This window comes from Carcharodon carcharias, chromosome 7 (assembly GCF_017639515.1).
Source record: "Carcharodon carcharias isolate sCarCar2 chromosome 7, sCarCar2.pri, whole genome shotgun sequence".
Lineage (NCBI taxonomy): Eukaryota > Metazoa > Chordata > Chondrichthyes > Lamniformes > Lamnidae > Carcharodon > Carcharodon carcharias.
The window spans coordinates 60491931-60512017 of NC_054473.1; the positions used below are offsets into that span (position 1 = coordinate 60491931).

Sequence of the window (20087 nt, forward strand, 5' to 3'; positions counted from 1 at the left end):
AAGGAGGTAGAAACGGGCCGTCCATGGTTGGGAGGCTATGAGATTGGAAGCTGTGGAGGGAAGATCTCCAGAGGAGATAAGTTCAGGAAAAAATGGATAGAAAATAGGATAAAAAGGGGGATAAAACTACAGTTAAATTAATAAAAATAAAAACAAAAATAAAAATAAAAATAAAACAAGTGGATAAAAAATAAAAATGAATGTAGAAAAAAGGCAATAAAAAAGGGGGTGAGGATGGAGGAGAGTTTCATGGTCTGAAGCTCTTGAACTCAATGTTAAGTCCAGAAGGCTATAAAATGTCTCGTCTAAAGATGAGGTGCTGTTCCTCCAGTTTGCGTTGAGCTTCACTGGAACTTTGCAACAGGCCAAGGATGGACATGTGGGCATGAGTTGTGTAGAGATGGCAAGTGACCGGAAGGTCTGGGTCATGCTTGCAGACAGACTGGTGATGTTCCTCAAAGCGGTCACCTAGTCTGTGTTTGGTCTCCCCAATGTAGAGGAGACCCCATTGGGAGCAGCGGATGCAGTAGACAAAATTGAAGGAGGTGCAAGTGAAGCATTGCTTCACCTGAAGGGAATGTTTGTGCCCTTGGATGGTGAGGAGGTAAAGTGGGAAGGAGCCATTGGGAAGTGGATGAGGTGTTGGGGGTGATGGAGGAGTGGACCAGGGTGTCCCAGAGGGAACAGTCCCTACGGAATGCTGACAGGGACGGGGTGTGAGGGGAAGATGTGTTTGATGGTGGCATCATGCTGCAGTTGGTGGAAATGACGGAGGATGATCCTTCGAATGTGGAGGCTGGTGGGATGAAAAGGGGGACCCAATCATGTTTCTGGGAGGGAGGGGAAGGTGTGAGGGCAGAGGCATGGGAGATGGGTCAGGCATGGCTGACGGCCTTGTCAACTACAGTGGGGGTGGGGGGGGTGGAATCCTTGGTTAAGGAAGAAGGAAGACATGCCAGAAGTGCCATTTTGGAAAGTGGCATCATCGGAACAGATGTGACAGACAAAATCACCACCCTTGTCAACAGGTTTGATAGCAATGTTGGGGTTGGACCTGAGAGAACGGAGTGCAGCAAGTTCAGAGGAAGACAGGTTAAAATGAATGATGGGAGCAGAGAAATTAAGACGGCTGATGTCATTCCCACAGTTCTCAATAAAAAGATCAAAAGTGGGTAAGAGGCCAGAGGGATGGGTCCAGGTAGAGGGAGAACACTGGAGGTGGGTGAAAGGGTGTGTGGGGGGGGAATGGTAGGGGGGAGGGGGGGTGCGGAGGGTGAGGACTCTTGCCCAAGGAGGTCAGCACGGAGGTGAGGGTGACAGAAGAAGAATTCAATGATATGCGAGCTCGAAATTCACTGAAGTGGGGGCGTAAGGGGATACAATGGAGTCCTTTGTTAAGCACAGATCATTCAGCTTCAGAAAGGGGAAGGTCAGATGATATTGTGAATACAAGGCAAGAGGTGGGCTTAGAGGAAAGGATGTGTCAGAGGGAAGGAAAGGGGATGAAGGATCTGGAGGGGTATCGTTATCCATAAGGTGTAAAAACCTGAGTTTTTATTGTGTTCATTTCTGGTCCCCGCCAACATGACAAAAGATATTGAGATTCTGATGAGGGTGCAGACAAAGGTGCGCAAAATGTTACCACATTATACAACTCCTAGGGTGGAATTTCCCTAGCCCACTGGTGGCGAGTGTGATAGGTGGAAAATAGGGTGGGTCCCAACTCACGACGGCCTGAAGGCAGATTGCAATTGTCCACTCAGCCTGCCAATGGGGGTCACATTTCCCACCATCAGTCAGCCGGGAGCTAATTGTAATACATTAGCTTATAATTAAAAGGCCATCCTGGCAGGCTCTTGGAACCCCGCCGTATCATCCATCCACGTCAGTGGGAAATACATGCCGATGTGTTTTACAACAGTGCACAGACGACATGCACTTGGCGGCCTTCGCTTTGGGGGAACTGTGGTGAGTGAGCAGTAGCATTCCCTACAGCTCGTCTGTTGTTTACAAGCCTCAGGGGTGCCAGGTGGCGGGGGAAACTGATGCCTGGCCCCGAAGGTGACTGCTGAGGGGTGGGGGGTATCTGGCGGCTTGTGCTGCCCTGACACTGCATCCCATGCACAGGCAATCGAGGTGGGGGTCAAGGTAGATGAGGGAAGTGGCCATGCATTAGGGGCACCTGTATAAAGGGACCACGCCTCTGCAACTAAGACAGATCAGACGTAGCCACAGTGATATGATTGGGGTCGGGCTCCTAGCCTGCCCGCCCGTGCAAGCAACACAGAGGTAACAAAGGGCAATCAAGTGCTCCAGACCTTACCAGCGCCCCCCACCCACCACCCACCGCCCTGGCCGCCCCTTGACGCCCCCCCCCCCCCCCCCCCCCCCCCGGGCAACGACTTCAAATCCGCCCCCACTTTATTGGACCGCGGTGCAATTGGACTGCACACATTGTACAATTTCCTCGCTAACGCTGGCCATGCAGCAGTCACTGCTAAAGGCACTCACAGCCCCTTACAATCTCAGCATCCTGGTTTGGACCAGTGTCCCCCATGTCGCAGGTTGACAGGGCAGCCATGCAGTACACTCATCTCTGGCCATCCGAGGGGTGACCAGCACTCTCTAGGAAGCATTAAGGGGCAGTCACACAGGGCAAGAAAAGGTAATAACCACGTCTCTCTATCATGCTGCAGGTGGACCACGTCAGGATCATGGATCCTGGTGACCTACCTGTATGCCTGATGGCCTACAGTGGCTGTAGAAGACTGAGGAGAGAGCGACTGAGGCTCCTGGCTGTGCAAAGGCAAGAGCAGCAACCTCATGAAAAAGGGGCAGCAGGGGCTCCCGCACACACTGCCCAGGAGCGAGAGCAAGCCATGGCTGGTTGGCACCTAGCGACACCCAGGGTCTATAGACACCGCCTGCCTTTCCTGCAGATGACTGAGAACCAGTGTTGCTGATGATTGCGCATGTCTAGGGACCTGGTGGCTCACATCTGCCACTTACTTAAGGACTTGGTGCCAAGAGGACAAGGAGGGCATCCACTGCCAGTGGCTGTGAAAGTGACCGCGGTGCTCATTTTCTGTGCCGGTGGCTCCTTTAAGGGCTCCACAGGTGTCTTCTGTGGGGTTTCACAATCCGCCACCCACAGATGCATCCATGAGGTCACAGATGGCATCCTCTCTATGGGACACAACTTTGTGTATTTTGCCCGGGGCCGGGACAGCCAGGATGCAAGGGCCATTGGATTCGCCCTGATCTCGGGATTCCCACAGGTGCAGGGTACGGTTGACTACATTCATGTGGCGCTCAGGTCTCCATTGCTACACTCAAGTGGATTTCATCAACCGCAAGGGCTTCCACTAACTGAACGTGCAGCTGGTGCGCGACCACCAAAAACGTATCCTACAGGAATGCGCATGGTTTCCAGGGAGTGTGCATGACACCAACATCCAGAGTCGCTCACAGATCCCTGCAGTCATCCAGGGTCCACAAAGACTGCAGGGTTGGCTCCTCAGGGACAAGGGCTACCTGCAGAGCTGTGGTTGATGACACCCACAGACTGCAGCAGAGCAATGCTATAATGAGGCTCATGCAGCAGCTTGCAACTTGGTGGAGCAGACCACTGGGATGCTGAAGATGCGGTTCCGGTGCCTGGACCAGTCTGGTGGAGCCCTGCAATACTGTCCCCAGAGGGTGCCACGCATCGGTGCCGTCTGCTGTGCACTTTCCAACCTGGCTCTCCAACAGGGAGAGGAGCTGGCTAAGGAGGAGATGGAGAAGCTGCACATCTCCTCCAATGAGGAGGATGCTGACAGGAATGAGGGTGAGGTGTCCTCAGTGGTGATGACAACAGGGATGAGGCTCTCACCCTGGCTAGATGAGGCAGGCGCACTCAGGAGGCCCTCAAAGCTGCCAGATTTGTGTAAGATGATGACGACGTGCAGTGAGGTGTCCCCATAGATCCTCACATCACAGTTGTGAATGTTTGACTCCAGTCTGGCTTATAGCAGCGCAAGTACCCTCAATGAGAATGTTTCTGTCATAGAGATGCAGCAGAGTCCCTAATAGTCACTTGATTGCAGGAGGATGATGACAACATGCAGTGAGGACACTCCATAGATCTTCATGTAGATCTGAGAATGTCTGATTTCTGTCTGGCTGAGGGCAGCTTGCTTGTGCTCCATGATCAGGGCCATCTCAGAGATGCAGCCATGAAACTTTAGATGCACCTGATACTGTGTCTGCCTTCAGCACTTCAGCCCTTCAGGAGCTGGTGCACAGCAACACTGGTTGTAGATGCTGGTGTGATGGGGGACAGCCCCATCTTAAAGGTGCTGAGTGCACACAGAGAGAATGAGAGAACTCTGTGGTGCCTGCCCACTACATTGTGGCAGCAATGACCAGCACAGCTGAGGTGCAGGCATCAGTAATGTTTACAGTGGGTATGAGACTGGACCATCACTGTGGTCTGAAGGCTGTACAGAATACAGGGAAGATGCCCTGGACTGAGACAGCTGCCATTTATCTTGTTCAGAAAGGTATCACATCTGAGTGACAAGAACATTGCTCATCAGAACAAGGAGCCATAGGCAGGGAGACATTCTTGGGAGTTTATTGACAACAGTGAATATTACGTACAAGTGATTAACACCCTTGCCCAGACTGTGCAACTAATTCTCCTTAACTTTCCTAACCATGCCGCTACGTCTTGGTGCTCTCCAGACATCCACAGCGGAGGTGGTGGACATCCTCTGGCCCCAGCCTGCCTTCGGGGTCCTACTGTGTGGCAGTGACACCCACCTTGGCCTGTGAAGGTGGATCTGCAGAGGTCACAGGAAGAGGGGAGTCTGATGGGCTGGTTACTCCCAAAGTCACCTGGGTCGATGGCCCTGGACTGTGCATCTGCTGATCCTCCTATGGGTGCCCGAGAGCCCCTGGCTGACTCCGTTAGCGGAAGGGGAAGCTGGAGTGAGATCGAGCTACCCAGCACCACCCTCGCGTACACACTGTTGGAGGCCAACTGTGACATCAGCGATGGAGGTAAGCCCGCGCAGCAGTCCAGGAGTGACATGCTGTACCAAAGTCTCCATGGCGGCCACCATCCTGCTAGTGTTTACCTCGGTGCGTTGGCATGCCGGAGCTATCACCACAGACTGAAGGCAGACAGGCTCCTCCATTATGCCTTGCAATCTGAGGAGTGCAGTGGACATCCCTTCCTGATGTTCCTGAGCTTGCCTTTGCAGCTCCAGCAACTGTGCCATCACTGAGTCCCAGAGGCTCATCATCTGACTCGGACTCAGCAAAGTTCTGGCCTCCAGCAGTCCTCTGAGTGCCAGAGACCTGGGAAGTCCCTGTCTCCGCCTGCTGTGGATCAGAAAGTGCAATGTGCTCACCAGATTGTTGTCCCGAGGCTACTCTAAAGCTAGGCCCCACCAAGGTGCGTGTCTCTGCACTGGTGGAGGGTGTGGGTGAGCACTGTGACAGGACTTCTGGGACTGTGCCTTGATGATTCCTCTTTTGAGGTTTCTGTGGAGCTTGTTTGGAGGCACAGGGTCGTGGACTCTGTCGGCTGCTTCCCAAATGTGCCTGCAAAAGCAAGGGGAGATAATTATGCATGGCAGTAGGCTGTGAAAGAGGACACATCATTCACGGCACGGTAGTCTGATGGATGATGCACTGCTGGATCCTCACGTGGTACAGCAGTGCTGACCTCACTGTCAGCACAGGACCAGTACCAGTCCAGATTGTTGCCAGCCAGCTGGATGTCTCTGTTTTCAAATTTTGTCAGAACTTTGAATTCCAGCACCCCTCCACCTGTCTGCGACCTTTCCCTCCTGTTGTGTGCCAGATTATCCTGCATGGATAGTGATGGGGAGAGTGTATCAGGATGCCTACTAGGCCAGATGATGAGTATGCTTGGCCTGTGTGGGTGGTGAGTGGTCCCATGGATGGGATGAGGACAATGATGGTGTGTGTGAAAGAATGAATGGTGATGTCCCTTGAACTTTCAGCGAGTGAGATTCCTGTGATGGGTTTGTGAATATGTGAGTTGGGAGTGATGAAAAGAGTGACTTACCCTGGTGGAACAGAGGAGATCATTCATCCTTATGCGGCAATGGGTGGCTGTCCCCTGCTGAAGGATGTTGGCGCTGACCACTGCTGCCATCGCCTCCCAAGCCAGGTTGGTGACATTGCTACCCATCCTGCGGCCAAAGCAGGGGTGGAGCAAATTCCATCAGGCCTCCACGGCATCCAGCAGCCGCTCAAGGGGCCCGTCGGTGAAGCAGGGGGCTGCAGTCTTTTTGCCTTTGCTGGCCATGTCTCCCAGGAGTGGTGGTGAGCTGCTGGAGATGAACACATTGCTGGGTGCTGCCTTTTAAAGATGGCGGCCGGTGTGATGCAACAGCAGGGTGAAAGCGAGCAGGCAAATGACAGCCCGCCCGCTATGGAAATGGCGTGTTTGGCAGGAGTGAATATATAATGAGGTGGGCTCAGGAAGATACGGCGTGAAATCCCCCCATTTTCACTGGCAGGTAGGACTCCATTTTACCTGCCCGCTACTGCACTTAGTGCAATTGTGGGAAAATTCAGCCCCTAGTTATGAGACTCCAAAATTAGAGAAACAGAAATATTGAGATGATATGAATTATATTTTTAAGTGATGAACATTTTTGATGGATGATGAATATAAATATATAAAAGTGATTGGCAAAAGAATCGAGTGATTCATGAGGAATAACATTTTTAAACAGTGACTTTTGCGATCTGGAATGCACTGCCTGAAAGGATGGTGGAGGCAAATTCAATTGTGGTTTTCAAAAAGTATAGCTCCTGAAAGGGAAAAACAAAAGCATGGTTAGAGTGAAAGGGTGGAGGAGTGGGACTAGCTAAATAGCAGAGGCAGCATAGACTTATCATGGGCTGAATGGCCTCCTTTCATGATTCAATGGGCAAAATTTTGCCCTTGATGGGTGGGTGGGCCCGGGCCCCACCAGCTTGGCAGCAGGCGGGCAACCAATCATCGCCGCCGAAACGGGCCCCACTGCCATTTTGAGTGGGCGGGCCAATTAAGGCCCGCCCAGCGGGCTGCCCGACGGGAAGTGCTATGCTTCCTGTGTGGGGGGTGGAGGGATTCCCCAACCGTCAAAGTGCGCTCTTTCACACATGCGCGCGAAAGAGCGCACATCTCCCGGAGACAAAGTGCTGTCTCAGGGAGATTGGTGAAAGTTTCATAAACCTCAAAAATACAATAATGAAATAATTATTAACATGTTCCCCTCGAGATGGGACATGTTAATAAATATGACAAAAATTTTATTAAAGATTTTTTAAACAGACATGAAACCTCATTCCGCTGGGGCTCCTGGCCTGCCCGCCAGCCTTAAGGTTGGACGGGCAGGTCCTCTAAATGGCTTAATTATCCTGCCAATGGCCTCAATTGGCCATTGACAGGTCGGCAGACGGACAGCTGATTTTGCTGTCCACCCACCTTCCTGAATATTTAAGTGGGGCAGGATGACATCAGGGGGATCCCCCGACGTCATCCCACATCATTTTTGCATCAGTGAGCAGGCCCCGCCCCCAGCTCTGATGGAAAAATTCTGGCCTTTGATTCTATGAATCAGATACAGTCCAGTTGCATAGGTTATTTGGGATGGAGAGAGATGTTAGGACAAGGGATTAGGCCTATTAAAGTTGTAGGCAATGAGTTAGGTTGGATGTCAGGAAGTATCTTTTTATGCAGAGCAATTTTCCTTCTGGAACAAACCGTCAAGTTTTGTGGTATGTATAAAGTCATTACAGCCCTTAAAAAAGTCCTTGATAAATTCCTGATGAAAGAGAGCATTTCCAGATACTGGAGACAAATTGCTACTTAGTCGAGACTGGAATAACGTGGGCAGCTGAAATCTTGAACTTGCTTGATTGCTTTAGAGAGTTGGAAATGAATTTTCCAAGGATTTCCCCGAAATTGGCGACAACTTTTGCTCTTTTATTTGCCTTTTCAAGGAGACAACGTTTCCAGGGTATGGATAGATGGTATGACAGATGGAACAAAAACAAAAAATGATGGAAAAACTTAACAGATCTGACAGCATCTGTGGAGAAAAGACAGAGTTAACGTTTCAAGTCCGTATAACTCTTCTTCAGAGCTAAAGGGAAGTAGAAATTTGGTGAAATATATACTGTTTAAGTGGGGTGGAACAGGTGAAGATGGATAGAAGGCCAGTGATAGGTGGGGGCAAAGGAGAGATTGCAAAAGATGTCATAAACAAAAGGTCAAAGGGTTGTTAATAGTAGTGGTTCTGGCTAAAGGAGGTGCTAATGGTAACATTAAGAATGGAAAGCAGAATGTGATAATGGCCGGACAAGGGTACACACTCTGGAAAGTGACAGATAGCCCTAGTAGGGGTGGGGATGGGGGAGGGTACGGTGGTGGGAAAAAAATCAAAAATAGGCTAAAAGCTGGGGATAAAACAATGAATAAAAATGGAAATACATTTAAAAAATAATAATGTTGAAAATAAGTGGAAACAATTTAAATAAAAATTTAAAAATAAAAATGAATATAGAAAAAGGGGATCAAAAAGGGGTGGGGATGGAGAGAGAGTTCAAGGTCTGAAGTTGACAGATGGCATTGAGTGGATGGCATGGGTTCAATGGGGCTGGTGGTTTTTTATTGCTCTTTTTTTCCTTGTGTGTAAAATAAGGAGCTGCATTTAGGATCATTGAGCAAAAATAAATACTATTATTGTCCAGTATTATTCTTTTGTTTATATATTATTGTGCTCAATTCCATCCAGTAGTTCTGAATCTCTCATTGTTTCATATTTCAATAGTTGTGGACTTTCTTACATAGCTCTATTTCTGAAAATTAATTTTCTGATCGTAAATTGAGCTTACCTCCCAAGTTATCACCAGTTCAGATCGACTGCCACCTCCCCCACTAACATTAGCTGGACCCATGTCAGGAACTGTAAGGAAACAAAAAGAATGGGTAACTTTGGATCACAGGAAACTTGAACAGGAAGCCTGCAGAAAATAAACAATGTGACCCATTTCTTATTTAACAAAATGTCTTATTTTCCCAGATGAATGCAAAGGTGCTATCCATACAATATTCATAATCATAGTCTAGGTGCAGGCAGGATTAGGGTAAAAGATCTGTTAAAGAGTGAGTTGTAAATAAATACTGGGGGACATCAAGGACAGAAGAAGCCAGTACAAAGCGTCCCGAAAGAAATTCATGTGTGTGGTGCAGCAACAAGTCAGTTGAAAAGAAATTGTCCTGAGCTTTCAAAGGAGCTCAGCAGGACACAGCAAGAGGCCACTAACATGAGATGGGGAGAACACAGGAGAACACCAAGAAATGTGTTTAGTGTACTGTACCAGACACCTAACCTCAAGTATTAAGCCATACTTCAATACACTATTACAAAACAAGGTGGTGTAGTGGTATTATCGCTGGATTAGTAATCCAGAGACCCAGGGTGATACTCTGGGGACCTGAGTTTGAATCCCGCCATGGCAGATCAGCAGCAGATGGTGGAATTTGAATTCAATAAAAATCTGGAATTAAAAGCCATCTGGTTCATTAATGCCCTTTTAGTCCTTAACTGGTCTGGCCTACAGATGACTCCAAATCCACAGCAATATAGTTGACTCTTACATACTCAGTCAGAAAGAAACAAAAAAGGAACGAAAGTGGATTGTCGACACCGCAAAGTCCTCCTTACTATCATCTGGGGCTAATGCCAAAAGTGGGAGAGCTGTCTCATAGTTAAGCAGCAGCCTGACAGTCATCCTCATGGAATCATACCTTGCAGATAATATCCCAGACTCCACCATTACCATCACTGGGTATGTCCTGTCCAACTGGCAGGGCAGAGATGGCAGCACAGTGGTATGCAGTCCTCAATGTCGACTCTGCACCCCGTGAAGACTCATGGTATCAGGTCAAACATGGTCAAGGGAACCTCCTGCTGATTATCACGTGCTGCCCTCCCTCAGCTAATGAATCAGTGCTCCTCCACGTTGAACATCAATTGGAGGAAGCACTGAAGGCGGCAAGGGTGCAGAATGTTCCCTGGATGGAGAACATCAATGTCCATCAGCAAAAGTGACTCGGTAGCACCACTACTGAACAAGCTGGCCGACATAGCTGCTAGACTGGCCCTGTGGCAGGGGGTGAGGGAACCAACAAAAGGGAAAAACCTATTTGACCTCATCCTCCCCAAACTGCCTGCCGCAGATGCATTTGTCCATGTCAGTATCGGTAGAAGTGACCACTGCACAGCCATTGTGGAGACGAAGTCCCGCCTTCATATTGAGGATACCCTCCGCCATGTTCAATGGGATAGATTTTGAACAGACGTAGCAACTCAAGACTGGGCATCCATGAGCAGCAGCAGAATTGTAGTCAAACACAATCTGTAACCTCATGGCCTGGCATATCCCCTGCTCTAGCATTACTATCAAGCCAGGGGATCAACCCTGGTTCAATGAAGAATGCAGGAGGGCATGCCAGGAGCAGCACCAGGCATACCTAAAAATGAGGTGTCAACTTGGTGAAGCTACAACACAGGGCTACTTGCATGCCAAACAGCACATACAGCAAGTGATAGACAGAGCTAAGTGATCCCACAACCACGGATCAGATCTAAGCTCTACAGTCCTGCCACATCCAGTCATGAATGGTGGTGGACAATTAAACAACTCACTGGAGGAGTGGCTCCACAAATATCCCCATCCTCAATGATGGAGGAGCCCAGCGCAGCAGTGCAAAAGATAAAGCTGAAGCATTTGCAACAATCCTCAGCCAGAAGTGCCAAGTGGATGATCCATCTTGGCCTCCTCCAGGAGGTCCCCAGCATCATAGATGCCAGTCTTCAGTCAATTCGATTCACTCCACATGCTATCAAGAAATGGCTGAAGGCACTGGACACTGCAAAGGCTATGGGCCCTGACAGCATTCCGGTAATAGTACTAAAGACTTGTGCTCCAGAACCTGCTGCACCCCTAGCCAAGCTGTTCCAGTACACCTACAGCACTAGCATCTATCCGGCTATGTGGAAAATTGCCCAGGTATGTCCTGTACTCAAAAAGCAGGACAAATCCAACCCAGCCAATTACCGCTCCACCAGTCTACTCTCGATCATCAGTAAAGTAATAGAATGGGTCATCAACAGTGCTATCAAGTGGCACTTACTTAGCAAGTTATTACCTGCTCACTGATGCCCAGTTTGGGTTCTGCCAGGGCCACTCAGCTCCTAACCTTTTTACAGCCTTGGTTCAAACATGGACAAAACAGCTGAACTCCTGAGGTGAGGTGAGGTGAGAGTGACTGCCCTTGACATCAAGGCAGCATTTGACTGAGTGTGGCATCAAAAAGCCATAGCAAAACTGGAATAATGGGAATCAGGGGGAAAACTCTCCGCTGGTTGGAATCATACCTAGCACAAAGGAAGATGGTTGTGGTTGTTGGAGGTCAGTCACCTCAACTCCAGAACATCACTACAGGAGTTCTCAGGGTAGTGTCCTAGGCCCAACCACCTTCAGCTGCTTCATGATCAACCTTCCTTCCATTGTAAGGTCAGAAGTGGGGATGTTTGCTGATGATTGCACAATGTTCAACACCATTTGTGACTGCTCAGATACTGAAGCAGTTCATGTACAAATGCATCAAGACCTGGACAGTATCCAGGCTTGGGCTGACAAGTGGCAAGTAACATTTGTGCCACACAAATGTCTGGTAATGACCATCTCCTACAAGAGAGAACCCAACCATCGCCCCTTGGTGTTCAATGGCATTACTATCACCGAATTCCCCACTATCAATATCCTGGGAGTTACCATTGACCAGAAACTGAACTGGGCTAGCCATTTAAATACTGTGGAGGTCAGAGGCTAGGAATTATGCAGTGAATAACTTGCCTCCTGACTCCCAAAGGCTGTCCACTATGTACAAGGCATAAGTCAGGAGTGTGATGGAATATTCCCCACTTGCCTGGATGAGTGCAGCTTCTGAAGAAGCTGGACACCATCCAGGACAAAGCAGTCTGCTTGATTGGCACCACATCTACAAACATCCACTCCCTCCACCACTGAAGCACGGTAGCAGCAGTGTGTATCATCTACAAGATGCACTGCAGGAATTCACCAAAGTTCCTCGGACAGCACCTTCCAAACCTATGACCAGTAGCATCTAGAAGGACAAGGGATACAGATAGATGAGAACACCCCACCAGCTGGAAGTTATCCTCCAAGTCACTCACCATCTAGACTTGGAAATATATCGCCATTCCTTCACTGTCACTGGATCAAAATCCTGGGACTCCCTTCCTAACAGCACTGTGGGTGTATCTACACCACATGGACTGCAGTGGTTCAAGAAGGCAGCTCACTACCACCTTCTCAAGGGCAACTAGGGATAGGCAATAAATGTTGGCCCAGCCAGCGAAGCACACATCCCGTGAGTGAAAAAAAAAAACCACTGAACACATGGCATTTATATTTAATCAGCATTTCTGACCACATCTATCAAGTCTAAGGAACTTAGGCTATTCATTATATAGGGTTTATTTTTGAAATTTACAATAACCAAGGCTTTTATGAATTAATTTTAAAACCTACTGTAACATTTCATTGAGTTGGCAAAAATTTCTACATGAAAAACTAGCAAGATCAATCTTAATCCTAATGTTTTGTTAAATAATTAATAGCAGCCATCACAGCATTTCATGTAGTTTTGTCAGAAAGACAAACCAACAATACATCAGAAAAGTATTCTCCAGCAAAACCTTGAAACCCACAAGACAAACTGTGAAAGGGATTCTACAGGACAAAGATAAAGTTAAAATATATAGAATTACACAGTATTTGCAGTGCAGAAACAAACCATTCAATCAAACTAGTCCACACTATTGTTTATGCTTGCACGAGCTTTCTCCCACATTAATTCATATAACCTTACTGAAATCCCAGAGTTGAAAATGAAGTTAGTGCCAAAGAATGTTCACAATTGCAATGCAAAAGGAGGAAAGAAATTACTGCTTACAGAGCAATTCATATGTGTTATGTTTCTTTTGTCGGGTCGTTTTGTTTGCGAACGCGGTTGCACACCTATCTAACGGTGGGTGAGTTGGCAACAATATACTGCAGATACAGAGATCAATATAAGATGAAGCACATACTGTTTATTTACACAAGCAACAGAGCACTAACACAATGTGTGCCTCTCCAACCAGACCCTACTCTAAACTACTGATAAACATTGTAGCCCGCGCTCCACAGCAACTGGGTGATACAGTCACGTAGTCAATCTGCTCACACGCTCTTAAAGGTGTATTGCACCTCAGATTACCACATCCCTCCCCTTTACACAAAAGTACAATTTACAATCTTTACACTATATCAACTATTTACATAAATTAACTATTTACAAATTCAGTCTCTCTGAAGGTTCTTCAAAGATGTTGAATGTCGTAGTTCTACGACTTTGGATGGTTTATCGAAGGCTTCCCTCTCAGGAGTCATCTGTCCACTAGGATCTCCAGTAGGAACCTGTAAATTTGTCTCTTCTACTTTCTCAGGCTCAACAAATCCTACAGGTGCTTCCAAAGCTTCCTTCTCCTTCCTTCTACCTGTGGTGTAGACTCCAATGGGAATGTTTTCACCTCTTTCGGGCCCAATCGCATACACTCCTGCTGCCCTCCTCCATCAACAATATGAAGAAAGGTCCTCAAAACCAGGATGTGGGGAAGGCTAAATTCAACACGGTATGATCAGCTCCCCGTTGTGTAAAAATAAAATAAAAATTTCGGAGGGTTGTTCGTAATTCCACTTTTTCTTCCTATGTGTCTTCTTTTGATGGGTTTTCTTCTTGGCAGTGCTGACTTTAATCTCAGCCTTCTTTTCAATTTCCCTATTGGCCAGACGAGGCTCAGGTGTAAGCTCAACTTGAGTGAACTCAGTGGTTGAGTCTTCGACCATTTCCTCATCTCTCAGCCCCTTTGAAAACTCAGGGGTCTCAATTTTTAAAACTTCTTGGTTTCCACATAGCTGATTCTTTAGCTCTTGTATTTCTTTTTTATATTTGTTAGTTATTGCCTGGGGAATTAAATATCGCTGTGTTTTCTCAGCTAATTTATTCTTCATCTCAGCCAGAGATATGCTGAATTCTTTCTGTTCTTCCTCATATCTTTTTAGTGGTACAAATTGGATCTGAGGGAATCTTGCAATATGCGAAAGTCCTTCAGCAGGTTTTCTTTTCCTTTTTGGAGGTTACTGACTTCAACTCAAACTCTGCCCTGAAGCATCAACTCTACGGCTTACTTTTGTTGTGTTTTTACATGCTCCTTTTTCCAAACAGTAACATTTCCTGCTTCTGATTGAGATCTCAGTAGTCTGTCAAGTTTAATCTCTCTTAGCCAGTATCTTCTGAGGAGACTCAGTTTTCTGCTAGCTATCACTATTAGGGTAGATTATCAGACTGATTTTCATACTGTACTGGAACCTTGCATAGACCTCTTTGGCGTATGTCTTCACCAGTATAACATTTTTAACATAGCAACTGAGTTTTCCATATTTAGTGAGTGGCTTCCTCCATTCAAATATATGAACATATGTTCCCCTATAACTGTCATGGAAGCCCTTGTATCCATCTCCATTTGGATGGGTTTTCCATTGACTTCCACTGTCACATAGATTGGCTCTGTTTTACCCATTTTTAAGTTGTGTAGTGAGTAACTATCTGACTCTGTTTCTTCCGGTTCCTCTATTATGTGGATTTTACAATTTCTGCCTTTTTGTTTAAAACTTTGTCTCAATCTGTCTTTACAATATCGCATAATGTGCCCATTGCGATGGCAGTAGAAACACTTAATCCTTTTAAATTGCCATTCATTTGCTGGCTGTCTGGTTCCGTTATTCTGCCACTATTATTGTGGATTTTTTCTGTTAAACCATTGCTTTTTGCTGGTCTGTTAATGGTGGCTGTTTCACGCCTTTCCGTGGAGCCCTGCGCTTTTGTGCCATTTCTAACCAGTGCTTTCTCCCAACATGAAGGAAGGCGCCATTTTGTGCTCCCTTAATTACTTCTGAATCCCTGACTGCACTCTCCATTGTGAGCACCAACTTCAGCACCTTACTGAAGTCTAAATTAGTGTCTGACAACACCATTTTTGAATGGCATCTTCGTTAATCCCATATATGAATCAGTCTCTTAACATATCATTAATCGACATCCAGAGCTCACAATGCTCCGTCAGTTGTTCTAAGGCTGCTACATAGCAAGCAACTGGCTCTCCAGGAAGGGGGGTGGGGGGTGGGTGGGGGGCGACACCTCAAATTGAATTTAAAATGCTACGTTGTTACCGAGGGTTTTGGCTGAAAGTGGCTTTTCACAACATTTACCAACTCATCAAAGCTCTTGGAATCTGGGGGTTTAAATGCCGTTGGACTACAAATTAGGCCATATGTTTTACCGCCACATGTCAATAAGAGGACTGCTCGCCTCTTCTCCTCCCCCAATATGTCATTGGCCAAAAAGAAAAACATGAGGTGTTCAATATAATTTGACCGGTCATCAACGGTCTGATCAAACGGTTTGATATGTCAAACTGTGGCATACTGGAGGGAGATAAATTCAACAACAATGGTGAGGGCTGTCCTTATAATCAGCCTGCAAGGCACAGCTGATTCACTTCAGTAGAATTTTCACAGCTTTCCTTGGTGTTGTCGATTGGTCGTGTTTTGCCTCGTCACCAGTTGTAATGTTCCTCCTGTTGGGTCACTTTGCTCAGCGAACACGGCTGCACGCCTATCTACTGATCAGTGAGTTAGTAAACAAGATACTGCAGACACAGGGACTAATATAAGATGAAACACATGCTGTTTATTAACACAAGTAACAGAGCACGAGCACAATATGTGCTTCTCCAACCAGACCCTGCTCTAAACTACTGATTAACATTGTAGCCTGCGATACACAGCAATTGGGTGAGACAGTCATGTGGTCAATCTGCTCATTTTCTCTTAAAGGTATATTGCATCTCAGATTACAACTGGCTGCGCATACAGAACTTGTGCTTTTTAGAGCCAATAGATAACCTCTCGTCCAATCAGTTCATACATGGGAAATGAACTAATGGTCACATTATGATCATGTTTCTATGAAATTTTTTTAAAAAAATCATTCTTTTGGGTTTATTAAATATTTACGGCAACAAAGTTCCAATTACTGCCTGGGTGAAACTGGGGCAGCTCAACCTATGATGGACTGTTAAATAAGTTGGAACTGATTTGTACCAAGATTCCACTCTGTGCTTTCCATTCTGCCAACTTCTAGTGGGTGGAGAGGGGCACAGGAAGATCTTCTGCCCATTTCCCACACAGAAGTTGCATGTCTGGGGTACTTCCCAGGCAGCCCTGTGAATTGCATCCAATATTTCCTTAGATGGCCTCAATGTGACTGTTGCCGGTTGATAGTTGACATGATGCTGAGGTCTCTTAAAGCGACTGAAAATCCTATAGCGAGAGATTACTTAATCCCAAAGGGGGGATCAATTAACCTCAGTGTGGCTGCTAGTGGAGTGCAAGTGGAGCTTACTGTGAGTTCCACTGTGGTTTTCCACTTCCTCGCCTCCAACCTCGAAGCCATGTCAAGCTCCTTTGATCTTCCTGGTTAATGCGATTGATGTACTTCTCCTTGTGTGATGTGCCTATCCTACATATGGTAATCACCTTGTTCTCTACACATTGGATCAGGCCAGACAGAGTTTGGTGTGCTTTATCACTCAGAATGGCGCTATCAGAATGTTGGGTTTCTTTTATTTCCTAATTCTCTCATGCTTCTTTCTTTTCCATCTTTAATCTCTGTGCTCCAACCTCTGTATGCTGCACCTTCTTTTGTCCCAACTCTCTCCCCGACATTTTTGATCTCCACCTACATTCAAATTGAGTTTGTTGTGCCTTTTCCAGAATAAACACACATAATTCTTTAGGAGTAAATACTAAATATTGGAATAAAATAATTTTATTTTTATACTGTTTAAGCTTGTATTCATATCATCATCATTGGCAGTCCCTCAGAATCGAGGATGACGTCCGTCAGTCTTGGTGAGACTTCAGATGACTGAGGAGCCCAATTCTGGATCCACATGCTCTTCCACAGTGGGGGAACGTTGTTACGCAGGGGAGTGAAAATCTCAGCCCCGGGTTGGCTTCCTTCTCTTTTCTCTCCTATCACCATTCCGCTTCGCTGTCGAGTCACTGAGCCTCAAAGTGGCTTTCACCTTGATTGGTCAGGCGGTGCCATGCTGAGTGATCAGCAGCATTCTCCTCCCAGTCAGTGGTGTCAATGCCTTCGTGCTTTAGGGCGACCTTAAGCGTATCCTTATACCTTTTTCTTTCGTTGGTCTATGAGCATTGGCCAATAGAGAGCTGTGAGAAGAGGATCTGCCGAGGGAGGCGGTTTCCAGGCATCCATTAGAGTTGGTTCCACAGGAGCAGGGCTTCAGTGCTGGTAGATGCAGCTTCATGGAGGGCGCTCGCGTTAGTCCAGCGGTCCTCCCATTTGATCCTCAGGATTCGATGCAAGCACTGCTGATGGAAGCTCTCAAGGATCTTAATGTGGTGTTGGTGGACAGTCCATGTTTCACTGCAGCAGAGGAGAGTGGTCAACACAACGGCCTTATAAACCAGAACCCTTGTTGACTAGCAAAGGTCCATGTTGTCAAAGACACATTGGTGCAGCTTGAAGAAGGCAGCACTGGCACAGTTGACTCAGTGTTGGACTTCCTCATCGATGATAGTCCCTTGGGAGAGGTGGCTGCCAAGATAAGGGAAGTGCTGCACTTACTCCAGAGCCACCCTATTTATGTGGATGATGCAGGGGAAAGTTGGTGAAGGACCTTAAACTTGGCGATGTATAAAGACAGGCCAAGCCTCTTATACAAGATGTTAAAGAGGTAAAGCGTCCTTTGCATGTCCTGTACAGTGTGAACGATCAAGCAGCCATCATCTGCAAACCGAAAGTCGTGGATTCCCCTGGTGGTGAATTTTGTTTTTGCTCGGAAGCGACCAAGGTTGAAGAGCTTCCTGTCCAGATGATACCGAATCCTGACACCAGGTGATAGGTCATTTCGGATAAGGTGGACGATGATGGTCAGGTAAATGATGAACAAGGTTGGGGAGGCAATCACACAACCTGGCCTGACCCCAGTCCGGATGTGAAGGGTGTCAGTTTCAGATCCTCCAGTCAGGACCATGGCGGTCATGTTGTCCTGCAGGAGTCTCAGGATGGTGGCAAACGTTACCAAAGCATTGGAGGACGATCCATAGAGATTCACGATTTAAAGAATCAAGTGCCTAGGTCAGGTTGATGAAGGCAAGGAAAAATTCTTGATTTTGCTCCCGAAAATTTTCTTGGATCTGTCTAGCCACAAAGGCCACGTTCGCAGTACCCTGGGATGGTTGGAAGCCACACTGGGTTTTTGGGAGGATCTCCTCTGCGACTGGACAAAGGCAGTTCAAGAGGATGTGGGAGAGGATCTTACCCGCAATGGACAGGGGGGAAATCCTCCTGTAGTTTTCACAATCATATTTTGGAGTAAAACTATTTCATTTCTATAATGTTTAAGCTTGTATTCTTATATAACTTGCTTGTATGGTATATCCACTTTTTAAATAAGTAACCAAAAACACTGTCCTTGTGTAGTTTATGCTTGATCTCCCTCTATTTCCTGTGCATATCCTTGCTTCTCTCTTTTTCTTCCATACAGACCCCATCACTTATTAATCTAACACACAGTTGAAAGTAAGATGGAAGGTATCAATGTGCTGAGAGGGCACATTTCAATCCACGGTTAACATGAAAGGTACAGGTTGAATAGGAAGGTAGTGCTATAACTCTAATGAGTCCAAGTGGGACCTTCAGTCCAACACTGCCACAAACCACATTCTGTCAACAAAAATAAAAAGGAGGCTCAGCTGAGCTGTGATGAGACTTGTAGGCAGATATGTGTAGAAACTGGCTGATAATAAAGGACAGTTGGTCTCCGCAAATCAACCTGCATTCACTTTGTCATTTGATTTGTAACTGCATGGTTCAGCATTAGTCACAAGGATTGAGGGCAAGTCAAACAATGGGGGTCTGGGAAGAGGGTCAAATATTGGGGGGGGGGGGGGGGCCGGGTGCTGGGGAGAGAAGCAAATATCAGAGGGATCGAGAGGAAATTAAACAATGGGGGGGTGGTCTGGGGAGAAACGTAAACGTCAGGGGGATGGAGAGGGAGTCAAACATCGGGGACTGGGAGGGAGTTAAACATCGGGGACATGGGGAGGAAGTCAAACATCAGGGGACTGGGGAGAAAGGTAACATCGGGGGGCTGGGGAGAGAATCAAACATTGGAAGACTAAGGATTTCGAGCATCAGAGGGGAGGTCTGGAAGGAGGCAGATATTTTGGGAAGTGGATAGGGAGTCGAACATCCAGGTGGGGGAGTCAAACATTCGGGTGAGGGAAAGGCTGAGGGAAGATGAGATTCGGAGAAGGATGTGGGGAACATCACAAGATGGGGGGAGTTGAACATCAGGGTGCAGGGGAAGTTAAACATCAGGATGGGGTCAAAGGGGTAAACAGGGAATATTGGTGGGCCTCCTTAAAATAGTTAATAGCTGTGCCACTATAGGGAACTGGCCATACACTTCTCTCTACTGTGCCCCAGCCCGCCCCCAGTCTGCCTCTGTCTAAACCAGAGGTTGGCGAGTTGGAGGCAGGATAGCCATCAGGTTGCCTATTTTAAAACCTTTGACCTCCTCCTACCTGCATTGGTTGGTGGTTGTGGGGTGGGAGGGGAGGGAGCAGGGGAAGAGTAAAATTCCCCATTGGGTTCATGAGTAGACGAATTGCATTCAGCCTATGGAGAGAATAAGTTTGGTAAAATGATTAGCCAATTTTATTCTACACCTTCTTGTATTTATAATCCCAAAGTCCAACTCTCCAAGTCCATTCTTTTATCCTGAGGTGGAACATGTCACACTTCTTCTGATGTGGGTCATGTTTGACCTACTATAGGGTCTTTA

The 20087-nt window shown here is 47.0% G+C and overlaps 1 protein-coding gene across 2 annotated transcripts in view; it reads right to left on the reverse strand.

The window, feature by feature from the left end:
* Positions 1 to 20087, reverse strand: part of LOC121280339 (contactin-4-like) — a 1234817-nt gene that overhangs the window by 186321 nt on the left and 1028409 nt on the right. For both annotated transcript variants that reach the window (XM_041192228.1, XM_041192226.1), the window contains exon 15: positions 8908 to 8978. In XM_041192228.1, the coding sequence (XP_041048162.1) occupies positions 8908 to 8978 (71 nt within the window). The remainder of the gene's footprint in view (positions 1 to 8907; positions 8979 to 20087) is intronic.